At 42.7% G+C, this 26,995-nt stretch overlaps 1 protein-coding gene across 5 annotated transcripts in view; it reads right to left on the minus strand.

Annotated features, from left to right (window-relative positions):
* MYO16 (myosin XVI) overlaps positions 1-26,995 on the minus strand; it is a 584,648-nt gene that overhangs the window by 293,653 nt on the left and 264,000 nt on the right. For all 5 annotated transcript variants that reach the window (XM_032314881.1, XM_032314880.1, XM_032314879.1 and 2 more), the window contains exons 10-11: positions 16,437-16,587; positions 6,305-6,415 (exon numbers count right to left, since the gene is read on the minus strand). In XM_032314881.1, coding sequence (XP_032170772.1) covers positions 6,305-6,415; positions 16,437-16,587 — 262 coding nt within the window. The remainder of the gene's footprint in view (positions 1-6,304; positions 6,416-16,436; positions 16,588-26,995) is intronic.

Consider the following 26,995-nt stretch of genomic DNA (forward strand, 5'->3'; position numbering starts at 1 on the left):
TACTTTTTGAAGAGCTCATCAAATTACATCAAAATATAAAGAAATAAAATCAGTATAACAGCAGAAATTAATGGACTAGAAACGAAAGTCAAAAGGTGGTCTTTTGAATAGTGTAATAAAATGTTGAGTACCCTAACAAGATTGAGAAAACAAGACAAAATGCACAAACTACTGGTATCCTAAATATGACATTGCTACAGACAACACAGACATGAAAACAGCTGAAGAGATACTGGGAATCCCATTTTAGCCATGATGGATATTTAGATAATGTGGACGACAATCATCATCTTACCAAACCAACACAATAAGATACAGAACATCTGACTAGTTACTTTTTTTTCTGTAAAAGAAATTTGAATCTATGTCTAAAAACCTTTCCACAAAGAAAATTTAAACTTCACTGGTGAATTCTTCCCAACATTCATGAACAAAAAAGCAAAATGAGCAAATATACATTGCTCCAGAAAATAACAGTAGAGAAAACACCAAAGTAGTATATTGAAAGAAAGGAAGATTACAGGCACTTCTCTTCCATAAAGTACATGCAAAAACCCTGACAAACTATTGGCAAATTAAATCCAGTAATACATTCAACAGATAATCTGCTTCAACCAGCTCGGATTTGTTCTAGTAACATAAGGTTGGCTTCATATTAGTAAGTCAGCTCTTGTAATTTATAATACTAAAAAGTGAAGAAAAAAAGCCATATGATCATCTCAAAATAGACTCAATAGTCAAAAAACTTTTCATAGCATTCAGTGCTTACTAATTAAAAATAATAATTTTGAAAACTATAAATATAAAGAACTGCCTCAATCTAATGAAATTTAACCACACCTATGTTCGCAGAGCTACTGTGAACCACTTGTTTAATGATAAAACATCGAAAGCTCTTCCCTGAGATCCAAAATGAGATAGGGATGCCTATCTTAGCTTATTGTTACCTCCCATCATCTTTTTATTAAGAGGGCCATCCCGTGAAATAAAACAAGAGTAAGGAAACTGTCAAGATTTAAGAGAAAAATAAAAGTCATTATATACCATATGCGGTATATGCAGAGCATCCAAAAGAATCTCCATTTAAATTAATATTTACATATGAACTTAGTAAATTGGGCAGAAAAAACATGAATTTCCCAATGAAATTATATCCCTATATTTGCAATACACCATAAAAAAATGAAATTTGCTTGTTATTTTCAGTAAGAAGATAACATTTCTTATAGCGTCAGAGTTTGAAAGAGGCCTAGAAACAGATCTAATATAAAAGGTCAAGACTTCTACACCGAAAATTTTTAAATGTCCCAGAGAAAGGAGGGATATTAACCCTCCATGATATATAGAGGACTTCTCTAGATCAAGATTTATTATCTGCTTTAGTGATTAAGATAGCTCAGTACTGGTTTAGGCACAAACGAATCCATACAATGGAAGACAGACCCACTTGCCAGGGTCATCTGGTCACCAACCACAGAGACGCCATGGCAATGCCGCAGTGGGAGTCTACACGGGGAAACATTAAGACCAAGGTCTGTGGTGGGAGTGCATCCACTATGAGGAAGTGTTTCATTGTATTTACTCAGGCTGGAGGTACCTGCAACGCTGGCGTTCCAAGGCTCGGTTCACGCCCCACGAAAATAGCTGTATGCTGTCTCATGGAAATATTTGTGTACACATGTTGCCAAAAAGGGACCAAGATGGTTTATAACAGTATCACCCCCAAAATTCACGTAATTGTAACAGCAGAATTCAATCACCAAACAGTGGAGACAACTCCAGTGTTCTTCCACTGTAGAGTAAATAAATAAATGAGCATATATCCACACAGCGGCTGATTTTAGAGGAGTAAAAATCAGCGATTGCTGCAAGGAATAGGATAGACGGTTATCAGAAACACAACAACGAATCAAAGTGGGCAAGGGTGCCTGGGTGGCTCAGTGGGTTAAACGACTGCCTTCAGCTCAGGTCATAATCTCAGGGTCCTGGGATCGAGCCCCGCATCGGGTTCCCTGCTCAGTGGGGAGTCTGCTTCTCCCTCTCCGTCTCCTGCTCTCTCGTTTGTGCTCTCTCTCATATAAATGAATAAAATCCTTAAAAAGAAAGAAAGAAAGAAAGAAAGAAAGAAAGAAAGAAAGCAAGCAAGCAAGCAAGCAAGCAAGCAGACACAAAAGAAAACACACTGGGTGAGTCCTTTTATATGAAGTCCAGAAACAACAACAACAACAACAAAAAGAAACAAAACGAATCTGTACCTATATATGCCAAAATCTTTTGTGATGGGTAGGGTAAACTGAGGAAGGGGCTTCTTACTATTCCATTTCTTTATGAAGCTGCTGGTTACCTAGGCATGTTCACCAAATGAAAATTCATGAAGCTATACACTCCTGAGTGGTGTGTGACTCTTTACATGTTGTGATTCAAGACAACATTGACTTCAATGGAAGGACTGGCCAGGATTCTATAGCCAAGTAAAGGAGAAAAGAAAAGTAAAATGATTGAACCAAATGGGAACCTTTGTAGTGAAGTATCTGAAAATTACTCAGAAAAATGAAGAAAAAAAGTAGACTGAGGGAGAAAGGAGAAATCTGCTAAGGAAGGAAAAATGAGGAGCTTCCAAATACGCACCCAAATATGCTTCTAAATTGCACTTTTCTATTGAGATATAATTTCTATTTTGATCTAATTAATGAAGGAATCTGAGACTGTCTTTGCAAATGTATTTTGTGATGAACAACAACAAAAAATAGTCTAGAAAAGTGTGATCTGCGTGTTAACAATGGACTCCTAACATACGAGTTTATACAGGTTTATGCCATATTCTCAAGAGGCTGCTTTGATGAAAGGTAATGTTGTAAATGTTTTGCAGAGGAAGAATTTTTTTTTAATTTAGAAAACTACAGATTTCCTTTTCCTCATCTTTCTAAACTATCGCTGTTTTACTGTTACTAGCTCACACATGTTAAGAGCTCCCCAGGGTCTATAAGCGTGAGTGGAATGACAGGGAATTGGCACCATAGGGATTGTATATGGCAGATTCCAGGCTAGGGGGCAGTGTCATCTGGGGGGAAATGCATCTGTCCTCCTAATTTCAAATAGCCTCCTACTGAGAGATACTTCAGCTTCTGACACAAGCTGGTCAACTTTAGCCTCCTGAGCTGCCCCTACAAAAAAGACCTACTAAACCCCAGTGGGGCCCCTGGAGGGGAATGTTCAGTTAGTAAGTGGCTCAGCCGAGCCAAGCTGCCTACCTAGCTAACCAGATGTAACAGGAGCCTGTGTTTATTTGGGGGGTTTCTTTCTTTATGAGTGTTGAGTCCTACCAGTTGTGGTTACAAAGAGAATATTACCTTCACGTTTATCTGCCATCCAAAAGAAACTTGATTGTGTATTCTATTTCCGCTGTCCTATGTGACAGTGATTATTCAGAGAAAGAAATGCCTTTATTCTCTGCATTATTTAGCAAGCAAACGTCTCAATTCTTACAATTCATTTTGTTGGATGGTTTGGGCTCATCCTTCTGCTACGGGCTATGTGGAACCTTTGCAATCTGACATCCAAATGAAATAATATATATGTACTTAGAAAAAAGGGCAAGTTATGTTTGCTCCTGGGTTTTGGCAAGGAAAGAGAAAGGGAAAGGGGAGGAAAGGGAAGGCGACTTACCGACCTTCTCGAAAGATCATCTTATAACTAGTCAGATTACAGCAAGAAGAGATGAAAATGCCGGTTAGACATTACTTTAGCAGACACGTGTTATGTTGGCCCTGATGGGCGATGGCAGCAGTGGAGGGCCCCTCTGTGTACGTTCTGAAAGGAGGGCTGCTAAGGTTTGCAGGAGAGTCAGATGTGGGACACCAAAGAGGGATCAGTCCCGACACTCGAACCAGGCACTTCAGCCTGAACTTGGGAGAAGAGTAAGAGGGCCGGGGAGGGGCGTGTCGGGGGAGTGGGTGTGGAGGTCCGCAGACCACCTCTGAACACAACAGCCACTGAAACCAGTGTTTTCGTATTTGTGGGAAGGAACACTTCTGTTTCCAGTGCATCATGAACTGATACTTTTGTAAAATGTGATAAAAGTGAATTCCTGTAAACATGGCATTGAAAAAGACAAAGACCCACAAAATGCAAACCTGGATTCTTATTAGACTCAACAGACAGCAACGAAACCATCAACTTGTCATAAGAGGTTCTAAATGCTTACTCTCACAGCAGAATGGTAATAAAAAGTTCATACTTCCAATGGTCCACAGGTTACACTTTAAGAATCACTTGTTATTATTCAATCAATAATGTTTAAGTGGCTTGTCTATCCATTAAAGGCGAGTTCAAATAACCTGGCTTAGAGCACTCATCCCAAAATTGATCTGAGACGATTAAGCTCTTCCATATTTCAGGTGTGGGAGAGGAAAAGCATGTCTCCTGCAGCGGCAAATGTGCATTTGATGTGAACTTTAGCAAAGCAGGATCCGGAAAGAAAGAGAAACCCAGTGGGCAGAAATGACCTAAGAAGATGGCCCAGTGTGGGGAGGAGTTGGAGCCGTGATTCTGATAAACAGATCGGAAGTACTTGTCCCTTGAGATTGGAAAGTGCTTGAGCAGGCCTCCCAGGGAGCAAACCCAGTATGGATGGATCCCAGCGTCTAGCACAGCACCGGACACCATCAAATCACCAGTGAGGGAGATCATCACGAGCCCTGAGAAGATCCTCTGTGACTTCATCAGAAAGGGCTGGGGAGGTTTACTTAAAGATTGAAGAACTCCAGTGGGAGTTTATAAAGCTAAGTGTTTATTCCATGGGGTAGAGAGAAAAGCTTAGGGGGATGAAAAACAGCCCAAGGAAAATCCTGACACAGGCAGAAGGGCTGTCGCCCGGGGGCTGAGAGCATCAGCTTGTATCTGGGGCCCAGATCGTGTATGAAGATTGCGGCCATCTTCCCGTGGGAAGTGACACGCCACAGAGATGCTCTAAGACTGGGAGTGTCAAGATCACATTTGTTCATGATAAGAATGACTCCAGCTCCTGGTGAGATCAGACTGAAAGGGAACAAGGTCTCCTCGGCAGGTCAGGAGGCTGTTGAGAAGAGATGGCGAAGGCCTTGATGAGGACGGCGACCACCGGGGTGAGGGTAGGTCACGTGGACGTTGGGGAGACAGAGGCACTGGAGAAGCACGAAGGAAATCAAGAAACACAACACAATTCAAGCAATGGCCTCTGGTAACTCGGTTGGAAGGTAGGGAGGAGGAGAAGCACGTACAGGAGAAGGATCTGCACCACGCTGGCAAAGGTGAGAAGACGGAATAAAACTAACACACAAATAACGGGGCCGTCCCAGAGAGCGGAGTCATCAGCTTTCACCACTTTATGCCAAGGACTCAATCCCGTTCATTTTGATAGAAGCGTTTAATTCTAAGTGTATTTACGGTGGCAGGCAATTTATCCAAGCATTAAGATGCTGCACTGAATTTTCATAGGCTAATCAGCACCTGACGATTTATTACTTATAAGCAAATCTCAGACTTAGCATTTACATGAAAATTACTTAATCAATTTCTCAGTAGACTTGGGGGGGGAAAGAGTGTTATCAAAAAGAATTAGCACATATGGGCATCATCAGATTTCTCTACAGACGTTCTGATTGAATTGCTTTCAGCTGAATATCACAAAATCAAGCAGAGGGAGACGGACCGACCGACAGAGATGGGGACCGAGACGACACGGTGTCTAAATTGTTCTGCATGTCGGATGAAATGACACATATAAAGCGGGGCTAGAAGCACAGCAGATTGATTCTCTGGGTTATTTGTCATCTGAGTCATACATTCGTATCCTGCTATCAGAGTTTGGTGTATAGATTATTTACTTGACAAACAAAGCATTTCCTGATAACTTAAAGGGACGACAGACTCCTTTCACGCACATAGAGACAGCACCCTCCCAGCCCAGTGCCCTCTCGCTCTCCAGATCCAGCAGGCTAAGTAAAGCACAGGAAACAAACAGCCGTTTTAGAAGTGACTTGCAGATCCTCCTGTTTCTAGCAAGATCTTCCACAGCAACCTCGACAACAGGAAAGCCATCAGCCCACAGGGTATTAACTTTCACTTAACAGCTCTGAAATTTGGTTCTTTGCTGAACTTGCTTTAGAACTGAATCAGAATGAAGCTGAACGCTGAGAAATCAACCTTACGCTATCAGCAAGACCAGAAACAATGGTAAGCCCTCTCCTTGTGACGTCGGCAGCACAGAGCGGGGACATCGGCAGCAAGACAAAGCAGCACCCAAGGCCGGCTCAAGGGCACTTACGTATATCTGATTGTTCCCAAAGCGCTTCTGAATCTCGTAAAGCAGGGTGCCGTCGTTCAGCTCACTGAGTGTCGCCAAGTCATCGCTGGGAGCGGGGGGCATCAGCTTGACCTGGGAAGACAAACAAAAAGATCAATTCTAATTGCTTTCCAATCAACTCTCTTCACAGTTGGATGTTCCATTTCCTATTACATGTCAAACGCTTAGAGACCACGTGAGTTTGAAACCATTATTAAAAAACGAGATGGTGGGCTGCCTGGGTGGCTCAGTGGGTGAAGTCTCTGCCTTCAGCTCAGGTCATGATCTCAGGGTCCTGGGATCGAGTCCCGCATCGAGCTCTCTGCTGGCCAGGGAGCCTGCTTCCTCCTTCCTCTCTCTCTTTCTCTCTCTGCTTGCCTCTCTGCCTACTTGTGGTCTCTGTCTGTCAAATAAATAAAAATCTTTAAAAAAAAAAAAAAAAAACGAGATGGTTCACTTAGAAGAAGGAACAAAAAAATTTCAAAGCCACAGAGAGATGTCTTCAGATGACAATTTCTGTCCTGTGCCCACGACCGTGCACGAGTGCTCGCACACACGCTAACCCCAAAACCCCCAGTGCCGTCTTCTGTCCTGCAAAGGCATCAGTCTGCCAGAACCATTCCAGCACGTTGACTTTCCTAGTCCCCACTCGAAACGTAGACAGCTCTGAGCTGCTCTGCGTCCGCTACGCCCGGCAGCTGAAAAGCTCACGTGTCTGCAGTGTTTCCAAAGCTAAAGCAGAACTTCTCCTATTACTGTTGTTGGCATGCTGAAGGAGCCGGTGAGCCTGGAATGTAGCTTCCGCACACATGGGGGAGGAGGCCAGATTTTGAAAGACTCTAGAATTTTGGCTCGGGATTTTTATTCTTCTCTACATGACTCCTACAATGAAAGTAGCTGTGAGAGTCAGATAATTCTGTCATAAAGAAAAACATGATTCCCTGTGATAGAGTTATAAAACTGCCAAATATTTCAACTAAAAAAGATGAATTTGGATGATTTAATTGGGCAAAAACCTATAATTTGCAAGTTCAGAATGGACCATGTTTAATTTTACCTATACAAGGTAGGTTGTGCAAAGCAGACCCTTGATCTGTGAGGACAGCCTTGGTTTTCTTTTGTCAAACACAGAGGAGCCAAAGACGAAGAACACTCTTATCCACGCCTCGGTGAGTTCATCCGTGTCCATGGTGAATTTTTAGCAACAACAAGCTTATTCTGTATCATTACGTTCATGTCTGTATTCCGTATCAACATTCCCCTTTTGTATTGTGTTTGCACTACATATCTTATCCTCGTATGTATCACTGTTAAAGAATTTGGACTTAAATATTACTGTTTATCAGCTAAGTGTTTATAGCATTGACAGATACAGAACTTTAAAAAAAAAATCTAAGTGTAGGGTGATCTTTCTGCTGTGAGTGACAGATTCGCAAAATGGAATCTTTCTCAGGAGTTCATAAATTCAAGTCTGTGCGCTCCTAGGCTTCCTCTAATCCTAATGTACTCACAGTGGAACCTCAGATTCTTTCCTGGGAATCTCAGGTGATCAGAAGAGTGGTTTGTCATGTCTCCCAGTTAGAAGGGTATAACCCAATGGGCTCTGGTATGGGAAATATCACCATTTGGGTTTAAGTGGCAAACACCATATTCTAAGAGAAAGTTGTTTGTGTATTAAAAATTAGTTTGTACCCCAATGTTCATAGAGCAATGGACACAGTTACCAAACAGTAGAAAGAGCCAAGATGCCCTTCAATGGATGAATGGATAAGGAAGATGTGGTCCATATACACTATGGAGTATTTTGCCTCCATCAGAAAGGACGAATACCCAACTTTTGTAGCAACATGGACGGGACTGGAAGAGATTATGCTGAGTGAAATAAGTCAAGCAGAGAGAGTCAATTATCATGTGGTTTCACTTATTTGTGGAGCATAACAAATAACATGGAGGACATGGGGAGATGGAGAGGAGAAGGGAGTTGAGGGAAATCGGAGGGGGAGATGAACCATGAGAGACGTGGACTCTGAAAAACAATCTGAGGGTTTTGGAGGAGAGGGGTGGTCAGGCGTTGGGTGAGTCTGCTGGTGGGTATTACGGAGGGCACGTATTGCATGGAGCACTGGGTGTGGTGCATAAACAATGTATCTTGGAACATTGAAAAAATAAAATAAAATTTAAATATAAAAAATAATAAAAGACTATGGCAGAAGTAAAATAAACATATAAAAAATCAATTTGTAAAGTACTGCAGACTGCATAAAGGTCAAGAAAAAGCCTCTCTTCTCCCCATGCCGTGCATACACTCAGCCAACACCCCGAGTTCATTTTCTTTGCTTTTGCACATTTTAAAGAAATAGGCCTCAACATATGGTTCAGAATTAACCTGTATGGAGCATAGCACATAGTCTCATTAACATTAGCTGACTAGGGCATTTTAATTAGCCACAGGCATAGCTGGAAGACTTCAATACTGTCAGAAATATTCACTTAACTAGTCAAGAGTAGAATCTGAAAGTTGGTACTCGGGGCTGATAAAAATGGAAGTCAGAACGTCCCGCCTCTTCTGATACTCTCCCTGCTGGTCAGAATCAGTCCTGGGATCGTGGGTATGAGTTGTTCTTTTTTCCACACTAAACAATTAGCTCTACTTAAGAGTCTCGTAGGGGCATCTGGGTGGCTCAGTGGGTTAAGCCTCTGCCTTTGACTCCAATCAGGATCTCAGGGTCCTGGGATCCAGCCCTGCATCAGGCTCTCTGCTCAGCAGGGAGTCTGCTTTCCCCTCTCTCGGCCTACCTCTCTGCCTACTTGTGATTTCTAACAAATAAATAAATAAATAAAATCTTTAAAAAAAAAAAAAAAAAAGAGTCCGGTAGGCCCAGGATGCCTCGGGGGGAGTGACCAGCAGTCCCCTCCACCCAGGCAGCGTTCTGTGCTGCGTTTTCCATCAGTCACGCTGATCTGGATAAAAAAACTTACACACCGAACTGAGCTTTCTCACTTAAAAAAAATGCTACAGAAGCGTGTCTCAGGCACCAATTCTTTTTGTACTAATAGGGATGACTGTGTGTAAATCTCAGTGGCATTGGGGCGCCTGGGTGGCTCAGTGGGTTAAAGCCGTTGCCTTCAGCTCAGGTCATGATCCCAGCGTCCTGGGATCGAGCCCCGCGTCGGGCTCTCTGCTCAGCAGGGAGCCTGCTTCTTCCTCTCTCTCTGCCTGCCTCTCTGCCTACTTGTGGTCTCTGCCTGTCAAATAAATAAATAAATAATCTTAAAAAAAAAAAAAATCTCAGTGGCGTATCTCCCCGGATGGGGGGCCCTGAGCCTTTCTCTTCCCCAACGTTACTAAGTCACTTTCCGTCATCGCTTATGATATAAAAGATGATGGTGTGTCCCTCGCGGGAGGCCGTGAGGGTGAGTCTGCGTGGAGGCCTGGCAAGTGTCTGCTCCGTAGATAAGTGTGCAGTGTCGTTACCTAGACAGACAGATGCAGAGGGTCGTGCGCACCAGAGGGAAACTTGCTGCCAACTTCCCTGAGCACTGCCTTTGGAGAAAGGAGGAGGTGGGCATCTGCCGACGACCCTGGCCAGGGTCCGCAGCTCTCAGCGGACACCCTCAGCTCTCATCCACTCTAAAACCCAGATTTCACATTCACAGATCCCTTTTTTGGGAAAGGATCTGCTCTGAAGTAGTAATTTAAAAAATTTTGAAATTTATGGATATAGTTCCGACCTCCTTAACCAGGAGATGCAGAACTTAAAGCCAGAGAGGCTGCACAGTTTCCCTGGGTCACACAGCAGCTAGGTCAGAAGGAGAAGCTGGGACAATCCCCGTCGGGGAACAGTGGAGGAAGTCTAGCCAACGACGGATAATCCGACAACATATTCAGTCCTTGGCAGGTCCGCTTCTTGCTCACGGGCTCTTTGCCAGGCACGTGCTAGAGTGGAGACCAGAGAAGGAGCAGAGCGCTGAGGTCTTACACTCGTTACAGTCTGCTCGGGGAGAAGTAAGGACGTAAGTAAGAAACTACAGTCACGAAAAGTGTAGGGGGAGAACTGGAGGGTGCTCTGAAGAGTGAGAGTGCCCTCTCGCTGGGGGTCTGAGAAGTCGTCTCCCATGAGGTCACAGCAAAGCTGCGCCTGGGCCTAAGGCTGCGAGGCCAGCCCGCGGGCTCGAGGAGAAGGCGCGCAGGGAGAGGGGAGAAAGCCGTAAGGGCCATGAGGTCCCGTGAGCGGTAGAGCTGGAGGAAATAGGGCCGGTGGCAGCGGAGGGGGAGAGAGGCGCACGGGAAGACAGGCAGGGCGGCTGCTGGGACAGCTGGGCGAGGAGCTGCCAGGCTCGCGTGGGTGGGGGTTAGCGGCGTTTCCGACTCAGACCCGCAGAGGAGGTCGAAGCTCTACTTACACTGATGCAACTGCATCGTACCTGGGATCACAGATGCAAGTGTGTGTCCTTAGACAGGAAAGTCATTCAGAAAATAAGTACCAAAGGGAAAGGATGTATTTCTAAGGAATTAAAAACCTACTGGCTGAAGTCTTTATAGAGAGAGAGACATAAAAGGAAATTTTCATTATCAATTGAGAGACGGATGTATATATCTTTTTTTCCAGTGTCTCTGCAAGCATTTCCTGAACATACAAAAATGTATACACCTCCTTGCACACAGATATGCACCCCAGAAAACAGATACAGATGTGCATATGTATATCTATGCATATTATACATCCATGTTAGTACACATATATATACACGTTCATGCATGTTCATGATATAGTACAAGCCAACAGTGGATTGCAATAGCTTTGAACAATGCAAAAATAAGACAAGAGGCTTCATCAAGGTAGAATACATATTCCCCTCCCAAAGCATCACAAAAAAGAGACAAATTAAGAGCAAGATTTTTTTCTCTAGAAGAAATGGATTACATTTCTTCGATAATAAACTTCCTTTTATAACCACAGCTCTAACCAGCTCAATGCAAATTTCTGGGGTTCTGTTTAGAAAAAGCATGGAGAGTACTAACAGAAGTCGGCATTCGTTCCGACAAGCCCGGAAGAGTTTTTGCAGACATCTCGTTGGGGTTCTTAAGGATTTCCAGCCACAGGGTCACAACTGTTCCGTGGGTTAGGGAAACTGTGAAACTGACAGCCAACATGTGAAGACACCCTCGTCTGTGTGCACTAAGGAAATGTGACACGTCGTGTGAGAGCCGTGTGAAAACAGAACAGACCCCAACTCGTACATAGCACCATCCGCAAAAACCGTCCGCGCGTAAAGATTCAGAAGCCCAGGGACACCTGCTAGCAAGTGGAGAGGAAAAGAAAAAGACACCTCTGAGTATCTCTATGCTCTAGTCGTAGACTCCGTAATGTCTACTGCCCACATCCACCTAACAAAGACAACAGAAGGCAAAACAGAGATGGGGTAAATACATAAAAAGGATTAACATCCCCCCTCTAGGACTGACCACTATGATTTCTATGGAAATACGTTTCTCTGTCTATCTCTGTAAGAGGAGATATCTAGAATATAAATTAGATATAGTTCAGGACAGAAAGTTGGGACAAACTTCAGAGAAACACTTAGAGAAATGTTTCGAGATCCAAAGGGAGCTTAACGTTTGGGAATATTCTGACTTCCCCAGTTCCTGGTCTCCCCTTGTCCACACCGTACGGAGAGCCGTTCCCTTTACTGTTTTGTTTGTTTGGGGCTTTTCCCTCTGGGAGATGAGCAGTCTGTGCGCAGAGACCACACGTCTGGCAGATAAAAGCGGTGGTCTGACAAATGGGAGAAAAGCCAGAGTATCTTGAGGAGAGGAAAGAACCGAATATTCATGAATTAAGGGGAAAGAGGAAGTCAGGGAAAAAACTAGCTGACCCGGGTGGTCCTAGCAGAGAATAAGGTAATAATCTGACAAATACTAAGTTTTCCAAAACTTAAGCTCATCACCATGGCTAGACAGCATTTTAACTACTCCCTCCTGCTCTTGTTATCCTGTTAGATGTTTCCACCACAGTAAAACCTACCAGGTCCTTTCACTTACTGGTGCTTTGACATGCCAAGGATTTATACTTTCATATGCATGGAGATAGGTGAGTCTGTGGACCACAGAAAGAGAATTCTCACCAATCTTCAAAACCCTTGTACCACACATGCAGCCGGGAACCCCCTCTCCTGTTCATACAACCATCACAGGTCCACGGGCTCTCCTGCCGTGCCCCCAACACAGAACAGGATCCAGAGTAAAAGAAACACTTGTGATTCTCAGCCATTTGCTTAGAGTTCTGAAGTTTGGCCATTTTGTAATTTATGGGGCGCCTAGGTGGCTCAGTCGGATAGGCAACCCACTCTTGGTTTTGGCTCAGGTCATGATCTCAGGGTCGTGGGACAAGGCCCTGTACAGGGGACTCTGTACTCGGCGGGGAGCTGCTCTTCTGCCCCTCCCCTGCTTGCACACATGCATATGCACCCTCTCTCCCAGATGAATAAACAACTCCTTAAAAAAAAAAAAACAACTTAATCTGTAAATTGAATATAAGTCAAGAGATGAAGAGGGATAATAACTCGCCCACAGTGGTATTTTGAGGATTAAGACAATGCAGGCGAATGCATGTTTAAGCACTGCAATGTTCACATAAAGTATAATTCTGTATTATTAGTGTTTGAAGTCACCTACACTTGCATTGATGAAAATAAACTCTGTGGGTGCGTTGATTGGAATTACATCAAGAGCAGTTAAATTCAGCCATTCTGGCTAAAGCTACCGTACAGTCAGTCTATATCAATAACAATGAAAATATAAATACATCTTACTGCATTTTACTCTGTTCTTGGTAAATGTATGATAAGCCCTCATTTCTGTCAGCTTCCTAGCAACCCTGTGAGACCTATACCATGTACCCATTTCACAGATGAAGCTGATGAGGTCAAGGAACCCCTGAGTCATAGACTTTCAGCAGCAGACGTAACCAAATCACCTGCCTTTCTCTGAACTCGCAGGCTAATGTGCCTTCACTCAGTGGCAAAAAAATTGGAATTTCAAGCGTGAACGAAATTTAAAGAAATATAGTCACAAAGGAAGGAAGTTAAGGGAGGGGGAAAAGAAGTCAGACAATTAGCGCGAAGGGAGAATGCAGGGGGAGGAGAAAAGGGGGGAAGGAAGAGTGGAAAGGAAATCAAAGGAAGAATGTCTTGCACTTTTAGGCAACTTGAAGAAAATTTCTGTCTTCTCAGAGATATTATGTGTTCATTTTGGTGATTATCGAAACCCAAAAGTTTAAATCAAGCCTTGAAATACTCACTCACACAGTAACCATTTTTTTTTTTTTTTTTAAAGATTTTATTCACTTATTTGACAGAGAGAGATCACAAGTAGGCAGAGAGGCAGGCAGAGAGAGAGAGAGGGAAGCAGGCTCTCTGCTGAGCAGGGAGCCCGATGCGGGACTCGATCCCAGGACCCTGAGATCATGACCCGAGTCGAAGGCAGCGGCCTAACCCACTGAGCCACCCAGGCGCCCACACAGTAACCATTTGATAAAACCTACATTTTATAAAAATCTGGAAGGAGAGATTCTGTGGGTTTTGTTTCAATTTTTTACAAAAATGTCTCCATTATGTACTTCTCCCTAAGATGTTCATCAGAATGTTCTTGTTTTGATGAGTCTTTTCTAAAACACTTTTAAAGTATAACTCAGTCAGTGGATAATGTTGGTCTTCCTTGGGAGAGAATCACCGACGCACCTCACGGCCAAGGAGAGAGGCCCATGGTGCCCACAGAGGGCAATGAGAACACGTGAATGTTCCATCGATAATGTACGAACACAAAACCTGAAAAACACAAAACCTGAAAAACTGAACATGACTGCAACTGCCTTTAAGGTCTAGGATGCAACTATAAATTGTATAATTACAAAGAGTTTACATTAAAATCAGAAAGGCCATTCTATAAGGGTTAAACCTGGTATCATGTTGTGAGTGTCCTCTCTTTTTTAAAGATTTTAATTAATTAATTAATTAAAGATTTTATTTATTTGGGAGGGAGAGAGAGAGAACATGTGGTGTGATTGGGGGGAGGGGCAGAGGGAGAGAGAGAATCTCAAGCAAACTCCCCACTGAGCACAGAGCCCCATGAAGGGCTCCGTCTCAGGACCCAGGGGTCATGACCTGAACCGAAACCAAGAGCTGAACGCTTAACCAACTGGACCACCCAGGCACCCCTAATATCTTGAGTTTTCAGAGCAGTTTTAGATTCACAGCAAAGCTGAGAGGGACAGAGATTTTCCACGCACCCCTGTCCCCACGCGTGCACAGCCTTCTCCAGCATCAACACTCTCCACCAGAATGATGACATTTGTTACAGCTGCACCTCCACGGACACGTCACCATCACCCCAAGTCCATGGGGTACATCGGGGCTCACTCTGGGTGTTGTACATTCTGGGGTTTTATACACACGTGGAATGACACACACCCATCTCTGTAAAATCATACAGGGCAGTTTCAGTGCCCCGACACCCCCTGGACTCCAGCTGTCCACCCCTCCCCACACCGGCCCAGGCAGCCTGTGATCTTGTACGGTCCCCATGGTTAGGCCTTTCCCGGAATGTCAATTACTAGAATCATACGCTGTACACCCTTTTCAGACCAGCTTCTTTCACTCAGTAATATGCATTTAAGGTTATAGGAAGTTCATAGGACCCTTGAGAAAGTTAAGAAAGAACTTGGCTTTCCATCTTACTAACATTTAATTTGCCTACTACAGCAGACTAAGCTGCTTTCCTCCAAATTCATGTGTGGAGGCTCTCAATGTGACTCTTTGGACATGGGGTCTTGAGGCAATGAAGGTTAGAGAAGGTCATAGGGGTGGGTCCCTGATCCCATCGGATTGGCACACTTCTGAGAGACACCGGACAGTTCCTTCCTCTCTGTTCCCTCCCCCGCTCAACCCCCACGCGAGGACACCAGGAGAAAGCAGCCAGGAAGGGGACGTTCATCAGAAACCTTAACAGCTGGCACCTTGACCTTGTACTTCAAGTCTCCAGAACTGTGAAAAATAAGCGTCTGCTGCCTAAGCTACCCAGTGTTAGTATTTGTTACAGTAGCCTAAGATGACAAATACACCTGCTGAAATTTTAAAGTATCTCAAAATTACAAAACATGTTTATTAGTTATGTTGAAATAACAAAATTAATGAAACTAAATCTTGAAAAGATGGCCTTAGAAAAATCTAGCTAAAATGTCTTTAATATATTCAAAATTAGATACCGTGAAACAAACCAGTTTCAAGGATTACTCTGACATTTATAAAATTATTCTGCCATTTATAAAACATGAAGCATTTAAAGATCATTTATTTCTCTAGGGAAATGTACTGTTTTCTATAGCCCCAAGCTCACCAGACTGATCTCCCATAACCTGGGCACTGTGGCACACACATTACCCCCTCCCCAACAAACACACACAGAATACACCAAGAGATATTTCCAAAAACCATACTTTAAATAATAATCAAAAGGAGGACTAAGTCAAGCAGAGAGAGTCAATTATCATATGGTTTCACTTATTTGTGGAGCATAACAAATAGCATGGAGGACATGGGAGTTAGAGAGGAGAAGGGAGTTGAGGGAAATTGGAAGGGGAGGTGAACCATGAGAGACTATGGACTCTGGAAAACAATCTGAGGGTTTTGAAGGGGCAGGGGTGGGAGATTGGGGGAACCAAGTGGTGGGTATTATAGAGGGCACGGATTGCGTGGAGCATTGGGTGTGGTGCAAAAACAATGAATACTGTTATGCTGAAAAGAAATAAAAAATTAAAAAAAAATAAAGGACTAAAGACATAATCAGAAATATTCAGGAATTAGCGTACCGGCCAAGCTTACATTCCTGATATGTAAGTCAAGATAAATATACAATTCAAATCCTTGTACAGCACAATAGCAGCTATGTTTGTTCGTGGTCAGTATAATATAACAGCTTATATATGGGAATTTAAAAAACTATTAACCTTTGCATTCATGAATCTTTCTTTGAATGGAAATTGTGGGTGTTTGGTTTCAAAATGTTGGATTTTAAAGCATGATGTAATAAACAGGCATGGAGTAAAGGTATACTTACGGGCTCAGGTTTTGTGGGGCCATTCACGGTAGCATTTTCAGGGATGCTGTCTTGAGACTGTCGCTTGCATAGACCTTTCGTGGCATCTTTGAACATAATGTCTTTCTCCAGCATACTGTCTTGCTTGGCAATCGGCAACACCAGGGGACTGCTACAGAAAATAATCAATACTATAATTAGTCTTCCACCGACATTGCCGTATTAATCAAGAAGGACTGCAACAGGACAATTGGGTTATAGGAAGTTGTTTTATTCAGATAAGAAACCATGTCTCGGGGCACCTGGGTGGCTCAGTGGGTTAAGCCGCTGCCTTCGGCTCAGGTCATGATCTCAGGGTCCTGGGATCGAGTCCCGCATCGGGCTCTCTGCTCCGCAGGGAGCCTGCTTCCCTCTCTCTCTCTGCCTGCCTCTCCATCTACTTGTGAGTTCTCTCTGTCAAATAAATAAATAAAATCATAAAAAAAAAAAAAAAAAAAAAAAAAAAAAAAAAGAAACCATGTCTCAACACAGAGGGGGAAAAACAATCAATGGGGGCTCTGTCAACTTTTCTATTCGCTCTAACTTCCATTCAATTTCAACTTTAAAAGAAAAATATATTCACTTCAACTTGAGAAGAAAATGTTTACAAATGTATATAGGACTGTAGGAGACAAATCAATAAGCAATTTATAAGCTAAGCGTGAACACATGACTGAACTAAGCAGGATACTTAGATGTGAAAGTGAATGCAAACAAGTGAAGGCACAAATTATACAATTAATTAAAATATTGCTCATATACAACCCAAAATATGTTATGGAATCATGGGCAATATTTAGAGTTTGTAACAAAATAATGACAGGGGCATTAGAGAGGAATGATGTGCTCAAGGATTCCAATATTGCAAACGATAACTCATTACTTCCTTCATTACAGCTCAAACTAGGCAAAAAAAATAAAAGCTACTTCATTTTTTGTTGTCGTTCCATAGACATCACTGCCAAAAGAAAGTCATTATTATGTAACGTCCATAAAAAAATAGGCACGATCTAAAAGTTTAATTTGCATTATAACAGTTTATGGTAGTAAGATTTAAAAAAGCATTTCCCTAAATGTTACCATATGAGCAGAAATACGTACATATTTAATCAAGCGAAATATGCATAAATGTAATTATTTCATGTATTCTATAACAGCACTTGTGATTCTAATTAATGTTTAAATGTACTTTTTGGTTTAAAAAAAATTCAGGCGTATTAAAGTATTATCCACTGTGTGGGGATGGCCATGCTGTACGTGTCTATGTCAGATACACGTAGAGTTACATGCGGTTAATTATGGGCATGTGTAACCCACGTCACCAGGAATATACAGGATTTCTGTCACTCCTGACCATTCCCTCTTGCCTGCTCCAGGGAACCCACTGTCTCCACCTGCCTCCTGCTCCTTGCAACCACTGATTATTACTTCTTTCTCTGTAGTTTTGCCTTTTCTAAACTGTCGTTTAGGGGATCATAGAGCGAGCCGCTGTTTGCATCTGCCTTTGTTGACTTAATACGTGCTTTCGAGCACATTCACGCTGCTTTATACACAACGGTTTGGTTTTCAGCGCTGAGTGGTGGTCTCCTGGGGGACACACTACACTTGGGCTCTCCATTCACCGAACGTTTGGGCTTGTCCAGTTGTCGTCAAGCATGAGTGAAGCGTCTGTCCACATTTGCACGCAGGTGTTTGAGCAGACATGTGCTTGCCTTCATCTTGGTTAGAAACCTAGAAGGAACTCCAAGCGGTCTCCAACGTGGCGCTCCCACCAGCAGCGCGTGGGCATTCCCCTGGCTTCCCGTTCTTGCCAACACCTCTCTCTCTCTCTTCTTACACCGGTTCTAGCAGGGATGTTAGTGGCTTCTCACTGTGGTTTCAAACTTTCATTTTAAGGCGCTTATCCGGCATGAGAATCTCTCCTCTGGTAAAATGTGAGCTCAAACCTTCATTGCCAGAATACTGACTTCATATATTCTGGTTTCAAGTCCATGGTCAGGTACCTACATGGCAAATATCTTCTCCCAGTCTGTGTCTCACATTTTTATCTTCTTTACAGTGTTTCAAAGACTTTTTTTTTTTTTCCTATGCCTTGGGCTTCTTGTGTCTTATCTAAAAATTCTTTTCCTAACCCAAGGTCAAAAGGGTTTTCTCCTAGGTTTTATTCCAGCAATTTTATAGTTGTGTGCTTTACATTTGGGTCTACGATGCACTGTGAGTGGTTTTTGCATATGGTGCTATGTACACGTCGGGGGCTGTTCCATTTTCATACGGCCATCCCAATCATCCCAATGTTTCAGCACCATTTTTGAAAAGAACATCTTTTCCCAGCCACTTATCTAGGATACCTTTGTTAAGATTCAACTGGTGATATAAGTGTGGGTCTATCTGGGGATGTTCCATTGTGTTCCATTGATACAACTGTCTAGTCTACACCAATATCACATTGTCTTGATTAACGTACCTGCACAGATAAGGCTTGAAACCAAGTACTTGGACTCCTCCAGCTTGGTTTTCTTTTGTTTTAGCTATTCAGGATCATTAGCATTTTCATATAGATTTTAAAATCTACTTGTCAGGGTTTATAAACATGCCTACTGGGGCTTTGATTAGCGTTCTGCTCAGCTGATAAATCAATGTGGGGAGAATTTACATATGAACAATGTTGAATTCCATCATCCAGAAGCACAGCACCTCTCTCCATTTATTTTGATCATTAATTTCTCTCAGTATTTTGTAACTTTTGGCATTAAAGTGCTGCAAATAATTTGTTAGATTTATTTTGATGTTTTAGTATCATGACAAATGAATTTTTTATTTCAACCTCCTGTTGCTGTCTATAGAAATGCAAATGATGAATACTGTTATGCTGAAAATAAATAAATTTAATTTAAAAAAATAAAATTAAAAAAAAAAAAAGAATACAAACTCTGGGTAGACTAACATGCATAGGGAGGAAGAGAGGAATGAAGGGCTTCGTCCAGTAACCACAAGGTCGCACTGGGCCTTATTTTCCAGCCGTACCACCAAGTCTAGAAATGCGTGGATAAAATCAGAGCAGTGAATGGGCTGCATGAGTGCTGGGGTTGAGGGAAAGGCCTGAGGAATAGCTAAAGAACATATTTACAGAAATGTGAAATCTTGAGGTCTGGATGATGAAGTTTTACCCAATGGGAGATTTTTGAAGTAGGTGAGAAGTCCTGCTGACGAGAGACAGAGCGCATTATAGATGCATTCTCTGAAACCAATCTGTGAGAAAGGCCTCTGCTGAGGGATTTCTAGCATGAGACACACAAAGGGCTTAGCACTGTGAAGCTTCAAGGATTTTGCTGTGTTTACAGACTAACAGGTTAGCTAGTCACCATTTCATGGAGAGGCACGGAAGACAAGAGATTCCTGGATCTGAGATCAAAGAGTTCATGACTCATGGCACACACGGTACCCAGAGGTTCTTGTTTGACAGAGTCCCATGGTGGTAGGTCAGAAGAGCCAGCTCGGGGGAAACTACATGGATGCTTACACGTGCCGTGGTTTGTGTTGCAGGAGAGAAACCTGGCCAGGAGTCCAATGTTTTTTCAAGCAAGAAGCAAACGCTGCCCCAAGCAGCAGAGAAGCCAGTGCTCTTCCCTTGGTGTTTGCTCCGTGGTCCCTTTGAGCTGCCTGAGGGCCTGCGCGACTAAGGGCACGTGTTTGCGGCCTGATGCGCTGGGCAACAATGGAGCGGGGCCCTGGCAGACTAACCCTCCCAATAGTGTGATTATTAATTTTTAAAAATTCACTATAAAATGAGAATGCTTTAAATGCTTGTAAAAATTTCACATCCAGATCTGCGGGAATCCCACTAGTGATAAGGTATTCATAACTTCAAAGACGCTGTGTTTCTTCCATGAACAACTGTGAAACAGCACCTGCTGTCCTAACTTGCAGTCACCATTCCTGGAGCTCCCAGGGTGTGTCCTCTGCTTCGCTGACATGAGAACCCTTCAAACATCTGAAGACCACTGCACTTTCTCTGTATTTTCCAGACTGTGAGTGGACCGCCATTAACACATTGTAATAATTAGATGGAATTTAATGCATGATAATCTCCATTCTAAGGACTCAGACATATTAACTCCTATTAACAGCAGTATAAGGAATATCTACTTTTCCACTTATTTTTTAGGTGAGTACACTGGGAAAGAAAGAGAAGAATGGGCTGAGGACACACAGCGCAGCAGGAGTGGAGGTGGGACTTGAGATCCAAAGCTTGTATATATATATATATTTTTTTTTTTTTTGACAGAGAAAGAGAGACAGACACAGAGGGAACACAAGCAGGGGGTGGGGCTCGATCCTAGGACCCTGGGATCATGATCTGAGTCACCCAGGAGCCCCCAGAGTTTGTATTCTTAACCACCCCAGTCACGCTGCCCACATCCAAAATCCATCCTCACACCCACCAAATTATTTCCTTACTTATCCTCCTGAATGTCAATCACCTCTTTTTCTGCTTTGTCAGAAAGTCTTCAAAGAAAAACTAGAGAGGTTGGGCATATACCATCCCGGTGTTTTGAGTATAAAGCAATGAAGAAAGCAGTGGTTTGACCAGTCAGGTAGAAACTACATAATGTCACTAATTAAAAAGGATTTCCAAAAGGAAGACACAGTGAGTTTACAAAAATACCTAAAATGCTCCTTTCCTATCTCAAACCTAATCACAGCATTAACAGCAGGATCAATTCTATTTCTAAATGAGAGGTGCACTTGGAAAGAAGATTGATCCAGGAATACAGGGACCTCACGCTAAGTCAGGTTTTGCTTTGCTTTGCTTTGCTTTGCTTTGCTTTGTTTTAAGAGAGGGAGAGAGAGAGGGTGAGGAGGGGCAGAGGGAGAGGCGGAGAGCATCTTGGGCAGGCTCTATGCCCAGCACAAAGCCCAACGCCAGGCTTGATCTCAGGACTCTGAGATCATAATCTGAGCCAAAATCAGGAGTTAGACACTTCTCCCACTGAGCCACTCAGGTGCCCCTAAGTCAGTTTTTACCTCAAGTTGGAAATCACCTGACCCTATAAGCCTTCAAAATCTTTGGGCCACATTTTGGCTTTGCAAATGCGGGGGTTAGATGAAGCAGTATCTTAGTGTACGCCAAGCCCTACAGATCTATGCTGTTACTACCTAATACCTCGTTATGTGTTATTTCACCCACATATTTGAAGACCACTTACACATTCAATAATATCATATATAATATGCTAGATCTTTTACTAAAAATAATTGTGAGTAACTAGTTAAAAATACTCTCATTCATGTAAGAAAAAATGACTCTAAATAATACAATTGGATTGAACGACTACTTATTTGTCATACACGTATTTTCTGTAAGAAAATACAAAACAGGTACTTTGGCTGATGGCATGTGATACTGTTTTAAAGGTTTATGGAAAACTCTTCTTTACGCTTCTTCCCACTTTCAAAATGAAATACATTTTATCCGTAATCATTGTGATTAACAGTATTCACCCAAGATAACTTCTACGTATTTAAATTTTCACCAGTTATCCATTTGTACACTATGAACATGTATTAAAATGTCATTTTTCTAGAAAAAACAATAATTTTTAAGTAATCATTGCTATTTATTTCAACACTCATTAAACATTTACCAACCATGACAAAATATTTGATATGAGATTTAAAAAAAAAAATTAAGATGTACTTATTATCACAAGAACAAGAACTCAATAAAGAAAAGGAAACCCGGGGCACCTGGGTGGCTCAGTGGGTTAAAGCCTCTGCCTTCGGCTCGGGTCATGTTCTCAGGGTCCTGGGATCGAGCCCCACATCGGGCTCTCTGCTCGGCAGGGAGCCTGCTTCCCCCTCTCTCTCTCTGCCTGCCTCTCTGCCTACTTGTGACCTCTGTCTGTCAAATAAATAAATAAAAAAAAAATCTTAAAAAAAAAAAAAGAAACCCATAAAGGATAAGAAGAAATAGATCAAATTAATAGCCGTTTCATCAAAAACATGGACTACTGCTGCAGATGGACTTCAGGGCCGCCTCATCTCAGCTAAACTCTGGACAGTCTTCTCCCCAGCTTGAGAGGGCCGCCCTCTCCCTTCCTGGAGCGCTTACTTTAGAGAACTGCCGTTGTAAATTCTTCCTTTGTCCTTCTGAGATGCAAATATTCCACAGTCCCACAGTGTCTTTCTCAAGGACCCCAGAGACTTTCTGTTGGGATCTGACCATCTGGATGGAGAGCAGAAGCCCCAGTCTCCTGGTCTCTGTGGGAGGGAAGGAGCCTCACTTCCATAAACACCAACTAGCAAACGCTGGGGGGCCTCCTCGCAAGGACCCCCCTTCCTGCTAACAGCCCCGGGGCTTTAGCACAAGCTCATCCCAGCATTTGAAAGCTCTCTGAGTCAAGCTCACTCTCGCTCTTGGTATTGCAATAATCTTGAATAAAGTCTTCCTTTCACCTTTAACGTCTCTGGTATAATTTTTCTTTGACAATAATGAGTGAGTTTTTTCATGCTTCTATGTTTTTCTGCATTTTCCAAATGTTCCTCCATGAGAAAATTTTATTTTGATTACATTAAAAGAAGAAGTATTAGAAATAGAAATTTATCTTTGAGAAACAGAAAAAAATAGGATTGAAAAGAGTATACTTTCTAAAGAAAGGTTTTGGTAGACAGATTCCCTAAACATAAATAAAATGAAAACCAACCATCCAAGGACAGTTCAGATCAAACTGGGGATAGATCATTTTAACCCGACTGTGGGCAAAACCGCATGGGACTATACCAGTAGACAATCAATTTCTGAACGCTGCTGGATTTATTTAAGACTTACTGATTTCTATAAACATAAAAGGCATTTCATGCAGAGCAAATGTGCCTGTAGGAACTGAGATTTTATTTCTGAAAATGGAAACAGGAATATAATACAATAAAACTAACAAAAGCGACAATTATTGCCCATTAGGACTCTAGCAAATTTAGAAAACTACAGAAAACAAGCAAAATTGACTATATTGGGCTATATTAGGCCAACAAAGAAAAAACTGAAACCGAAACAATTGTATAGAAATGGCATAGGAGACTCCATTATTTTGGTGGTGAGTCATGAACTGAGTGGAAAGTTCTCAATTTTAATCCTAAGAACACAGCTGCATAAATTACACACTATAAGGCATTTGGGTTTTTCTGCATCTACAAAATCATGATCCAAAGCTCACTTCTGAATGAAACGGCTCTTGGAGAGCTTTGAGTTAATTGATATCTTTGCCCCCCACCAATGACTTTAGTTTTTGTAATAAAAAAAAAAAAATTAAAAAAAAAAACACTTGGAAAAAATACAACTTGTGTTTAAAAAACAAAAATGTCAGGAGCCTGGGAGGCTCAGTTGGTTAAGCCTATGACTCTTGATTTCGATTTAAGTCTTGATCTCAGGGTCCTGAGTTCAAAAGCCCCATATTGGGCCCCATGCTAGGTCTGGCTCTTTAAAAAAAGGGGGGGCACCTGGGTGGCTCAGTGGGTTAAAGCCTCTGCCTTCGGCTCAGGTCATGATCTCAGGGTCCTGGGATCGAGTCCCGCATCAGGCTCTCTGCTCATCAGGAAGCCTGCTTCCTCCTCTCTCTCTGCCTGCCTCTCTGCCTACTTGTGATCTCTGTCATATAAATAAATAAAATCTTAAAAAAAAAAGTCCATGTGTTTCTTACAGTTGAATTGGAAATGACCCTGTTTTTAAGACATTCTATACTCGTCTAGTAGTTTCAACAGGTATCTGCAAAGAAATTTTAAAAATCTAAATTAAAATAAGTTGAGCACAGCAGCCCTGTGAGTACATGAAGAAAGTTTCTGCATATGGTAGGTTATACTGTGAGCAGTGACTATCTAGTATACAGTTATGTTGCTGAATAGGTATTTAATGAATGATATTTTTATAAAACAACATTACCATCATTCATTTCAGTCAAGGATATCTTTAATAATCTTCATTATTGGACTCTACCTTCTTCTTAAGCCAAGTCTAGTTCTCAACCAACTTTGGAAGACCAACTAGTTATTCAACCATGCTTGAGGGACAGTGTAAATGGTTTAAAATTAGAAACCAGATGAGATAATTCTCAGGGTTTCCTGATCTCCTTGTATCATGTGACATTTCTCTCCATCTCCCTCTGGGCCACAGAATTCATTCCTAAATTCACATGGAACCAACAGACAGCTTTATGGTCAGTTTGTAACACAAAGTTCCTTCCAAAGACTCTGATGAATCCTGGGCTGGGAGTCTGGTCCGACTTTACCTCAGGTGATGTCATTTTACTGTGAAATGGTCACGGAAGCTGCACTGATTTTGAAAAGGGTCAGGTGCCTCAGCGTCAGGAGTAAATGCATGAGAACAACGCCTCACAGGAATAACCAGAGAGGTGGTGGTCGGCCACCACGACCCGGGAAATTAATGTCCAAGCACAACTGTGCCTCAGGCTCTACGAGTAAAAATGCACTTTGCAAGATTGCTTATCCAAGCTCCCCGGACTAAATTATTAGGAGACAATTTCTGTCAAGAAAGTCCCCAGGTGTGGCGGTGAGGCATGGGTTAAAGGCTATGTCCTTCATTTGCAACTTCATATATATATAAATATATATAAATATGCATATATTTATATATATGAATATATATATGAATATATAAATATATATATGTTTTTTATTTTTTCATTTATTTATTTATTTATTTATTTATTTATTTATTTTTAAGTTTGTATGACAAGATTGTGCACACTGTGAGCCTGGAATAATCTTCCTGAACCTGTTGCCACCTCAGGTTGGAGAGCATTTCCAAAGAATCCAAAGACTGTGGTTCTGATCGCGGCTGCTACTCACTCACTATCTCCATAGGTCTGTCACACCCCTGGGTTTCTGTTTCTCTGTAAGTAAAATGTAGATCATTATGTGTATCCCCCCTAAGTCATGGAGTTTAAACGAAGATCGGTGGAAATGATAACTGAAACCACAGTGCTATGCGAATCATATTTCTTTTCATTGTGCAACAAAGGCCATAGAAGAAATCCTTGTGAAGCCACAGACAGTTGGCTTGCTTTTAAGTAAATGCAAATGGACTTGTTTCATAAAATGTGGCCCCTGGAAGGCTTTCCATAACATCGACTGCATGCCTGCCGGGAGTCTCAGGTTTCACTGAGGTCCAGGACACACTGCAAAACTCACACTCTGCCTCTTTCAGATTCCCACAAGGTATTTCTCCTCATCAATGGCCACTTGGTCTATGCATCCTAGGAACGCCCCCCCCCCCCAAGCCCCTTATCCTCGTGTCCTCAGACACGCTCAGATCTGCCTCTTTCCAGACTTCTCCCAGTCACATCGCCTCTCCATCCCAGGTGCTATGTGACTCAGAAGCCCTGGAGAGCCAGCCCCACGCCAGTCACTCAAAGCTGGTCATCTCTGGCATTGGATTTTTCCTATCAGATGCTTAGAAAATAAGCTTTTCTCTATATGGTCATTTTCAGTTTGAAAGCACCAAGCTGGAAGCTTCACTCTCTTGTCTTAGCTTAGAGCTATAAGTCCTTCATTCATCAGATGATTAGGCTGACAATTCACAGACGCATGAAGAGCATCTGCCTGCCTTTTTGTCACTTCTTGAGCGCTGACGTGGTCTCACATTGAGCCAGAGACTGCTGTGTTTCGAAAATACTAAGTCACGGAGCCATCAAGAACCACCTCATGAGACACTTCTGACCATCGTCATCACCTGTGGTACTGTAGCTCAACTCTGACACCAACTACCTGTAGCACGGAGCCTACAAGTTAAGGGCAAGGCTGACCCCCCACTTCAGACACAGTCACAAGTTTGGGAGCCTCATGCTCACCCACACTTCTGACCAAAGAGTTACCAGCCCAAGGGCTCCCACAACTCCCTCCAGCTTGATAACCCACTAGAACAACTCGCAGAGCTCAGGAAGGCACTATACTCACAGCTTTCTTAGGGAGGGTATGAATTGGGATCATCCATGCACAGAGACCCTCAGGATCAAGTGTCGGAATCAGGGCACATTGCCCCCCCATCACACACACAGAGGTGGCTACCCACCAAGACGCTCCCCTGGGCTTACACAGAGCCTTCTGGAGGTTTGGTTCCATAGATATGATGGATTCCGTCACTGATCTCAGCCTCTGGTCCTCCTCCCCTCTCAGAGGCCAGGCCGGCTCACTGCTCAGTCCTTCCATCCCAGCACTGGGTTTTCTGGCATGATCAGCCCCCTACCCTGAGGTGCCTTGTTAGCCTAAATCCAAGTGTGATCCCAGGGATCCTGGACAGCAGAGGCAGACCTATGGGTTGGGAATTCCAACAGCTGAGCTTCTCCCCTCCAGGAAGCAGTGAGAAAGGCCTGGGAAAATTCTTTACTAGACGGCACCCATAGTCTACACTGGAGGTGACATACGGCAACGACCCTGTTGAAGTCAACAGAGGCTACCAGTCAGAGCCAGGATCTGAACTGGAATGTGTGGTGTTGGGTCTCCGTCCATAAGGACCACAGTACATGGCC

This window comes from Mustela erminea, chromosome 15 (assembly GCF_009829155.1).
Source record: "Mustela erminea isolate mMusErm1 chromosome 15, mMusErm1.Pri, whole genome shotgun sequence".
NCBI classification, from domain to species: domain Eukaryota; kingdom Metazoa; phylum Chordata; class Mammalia; order Carnivora; family Mustelidae; genus Mustela; species Mustela erminea.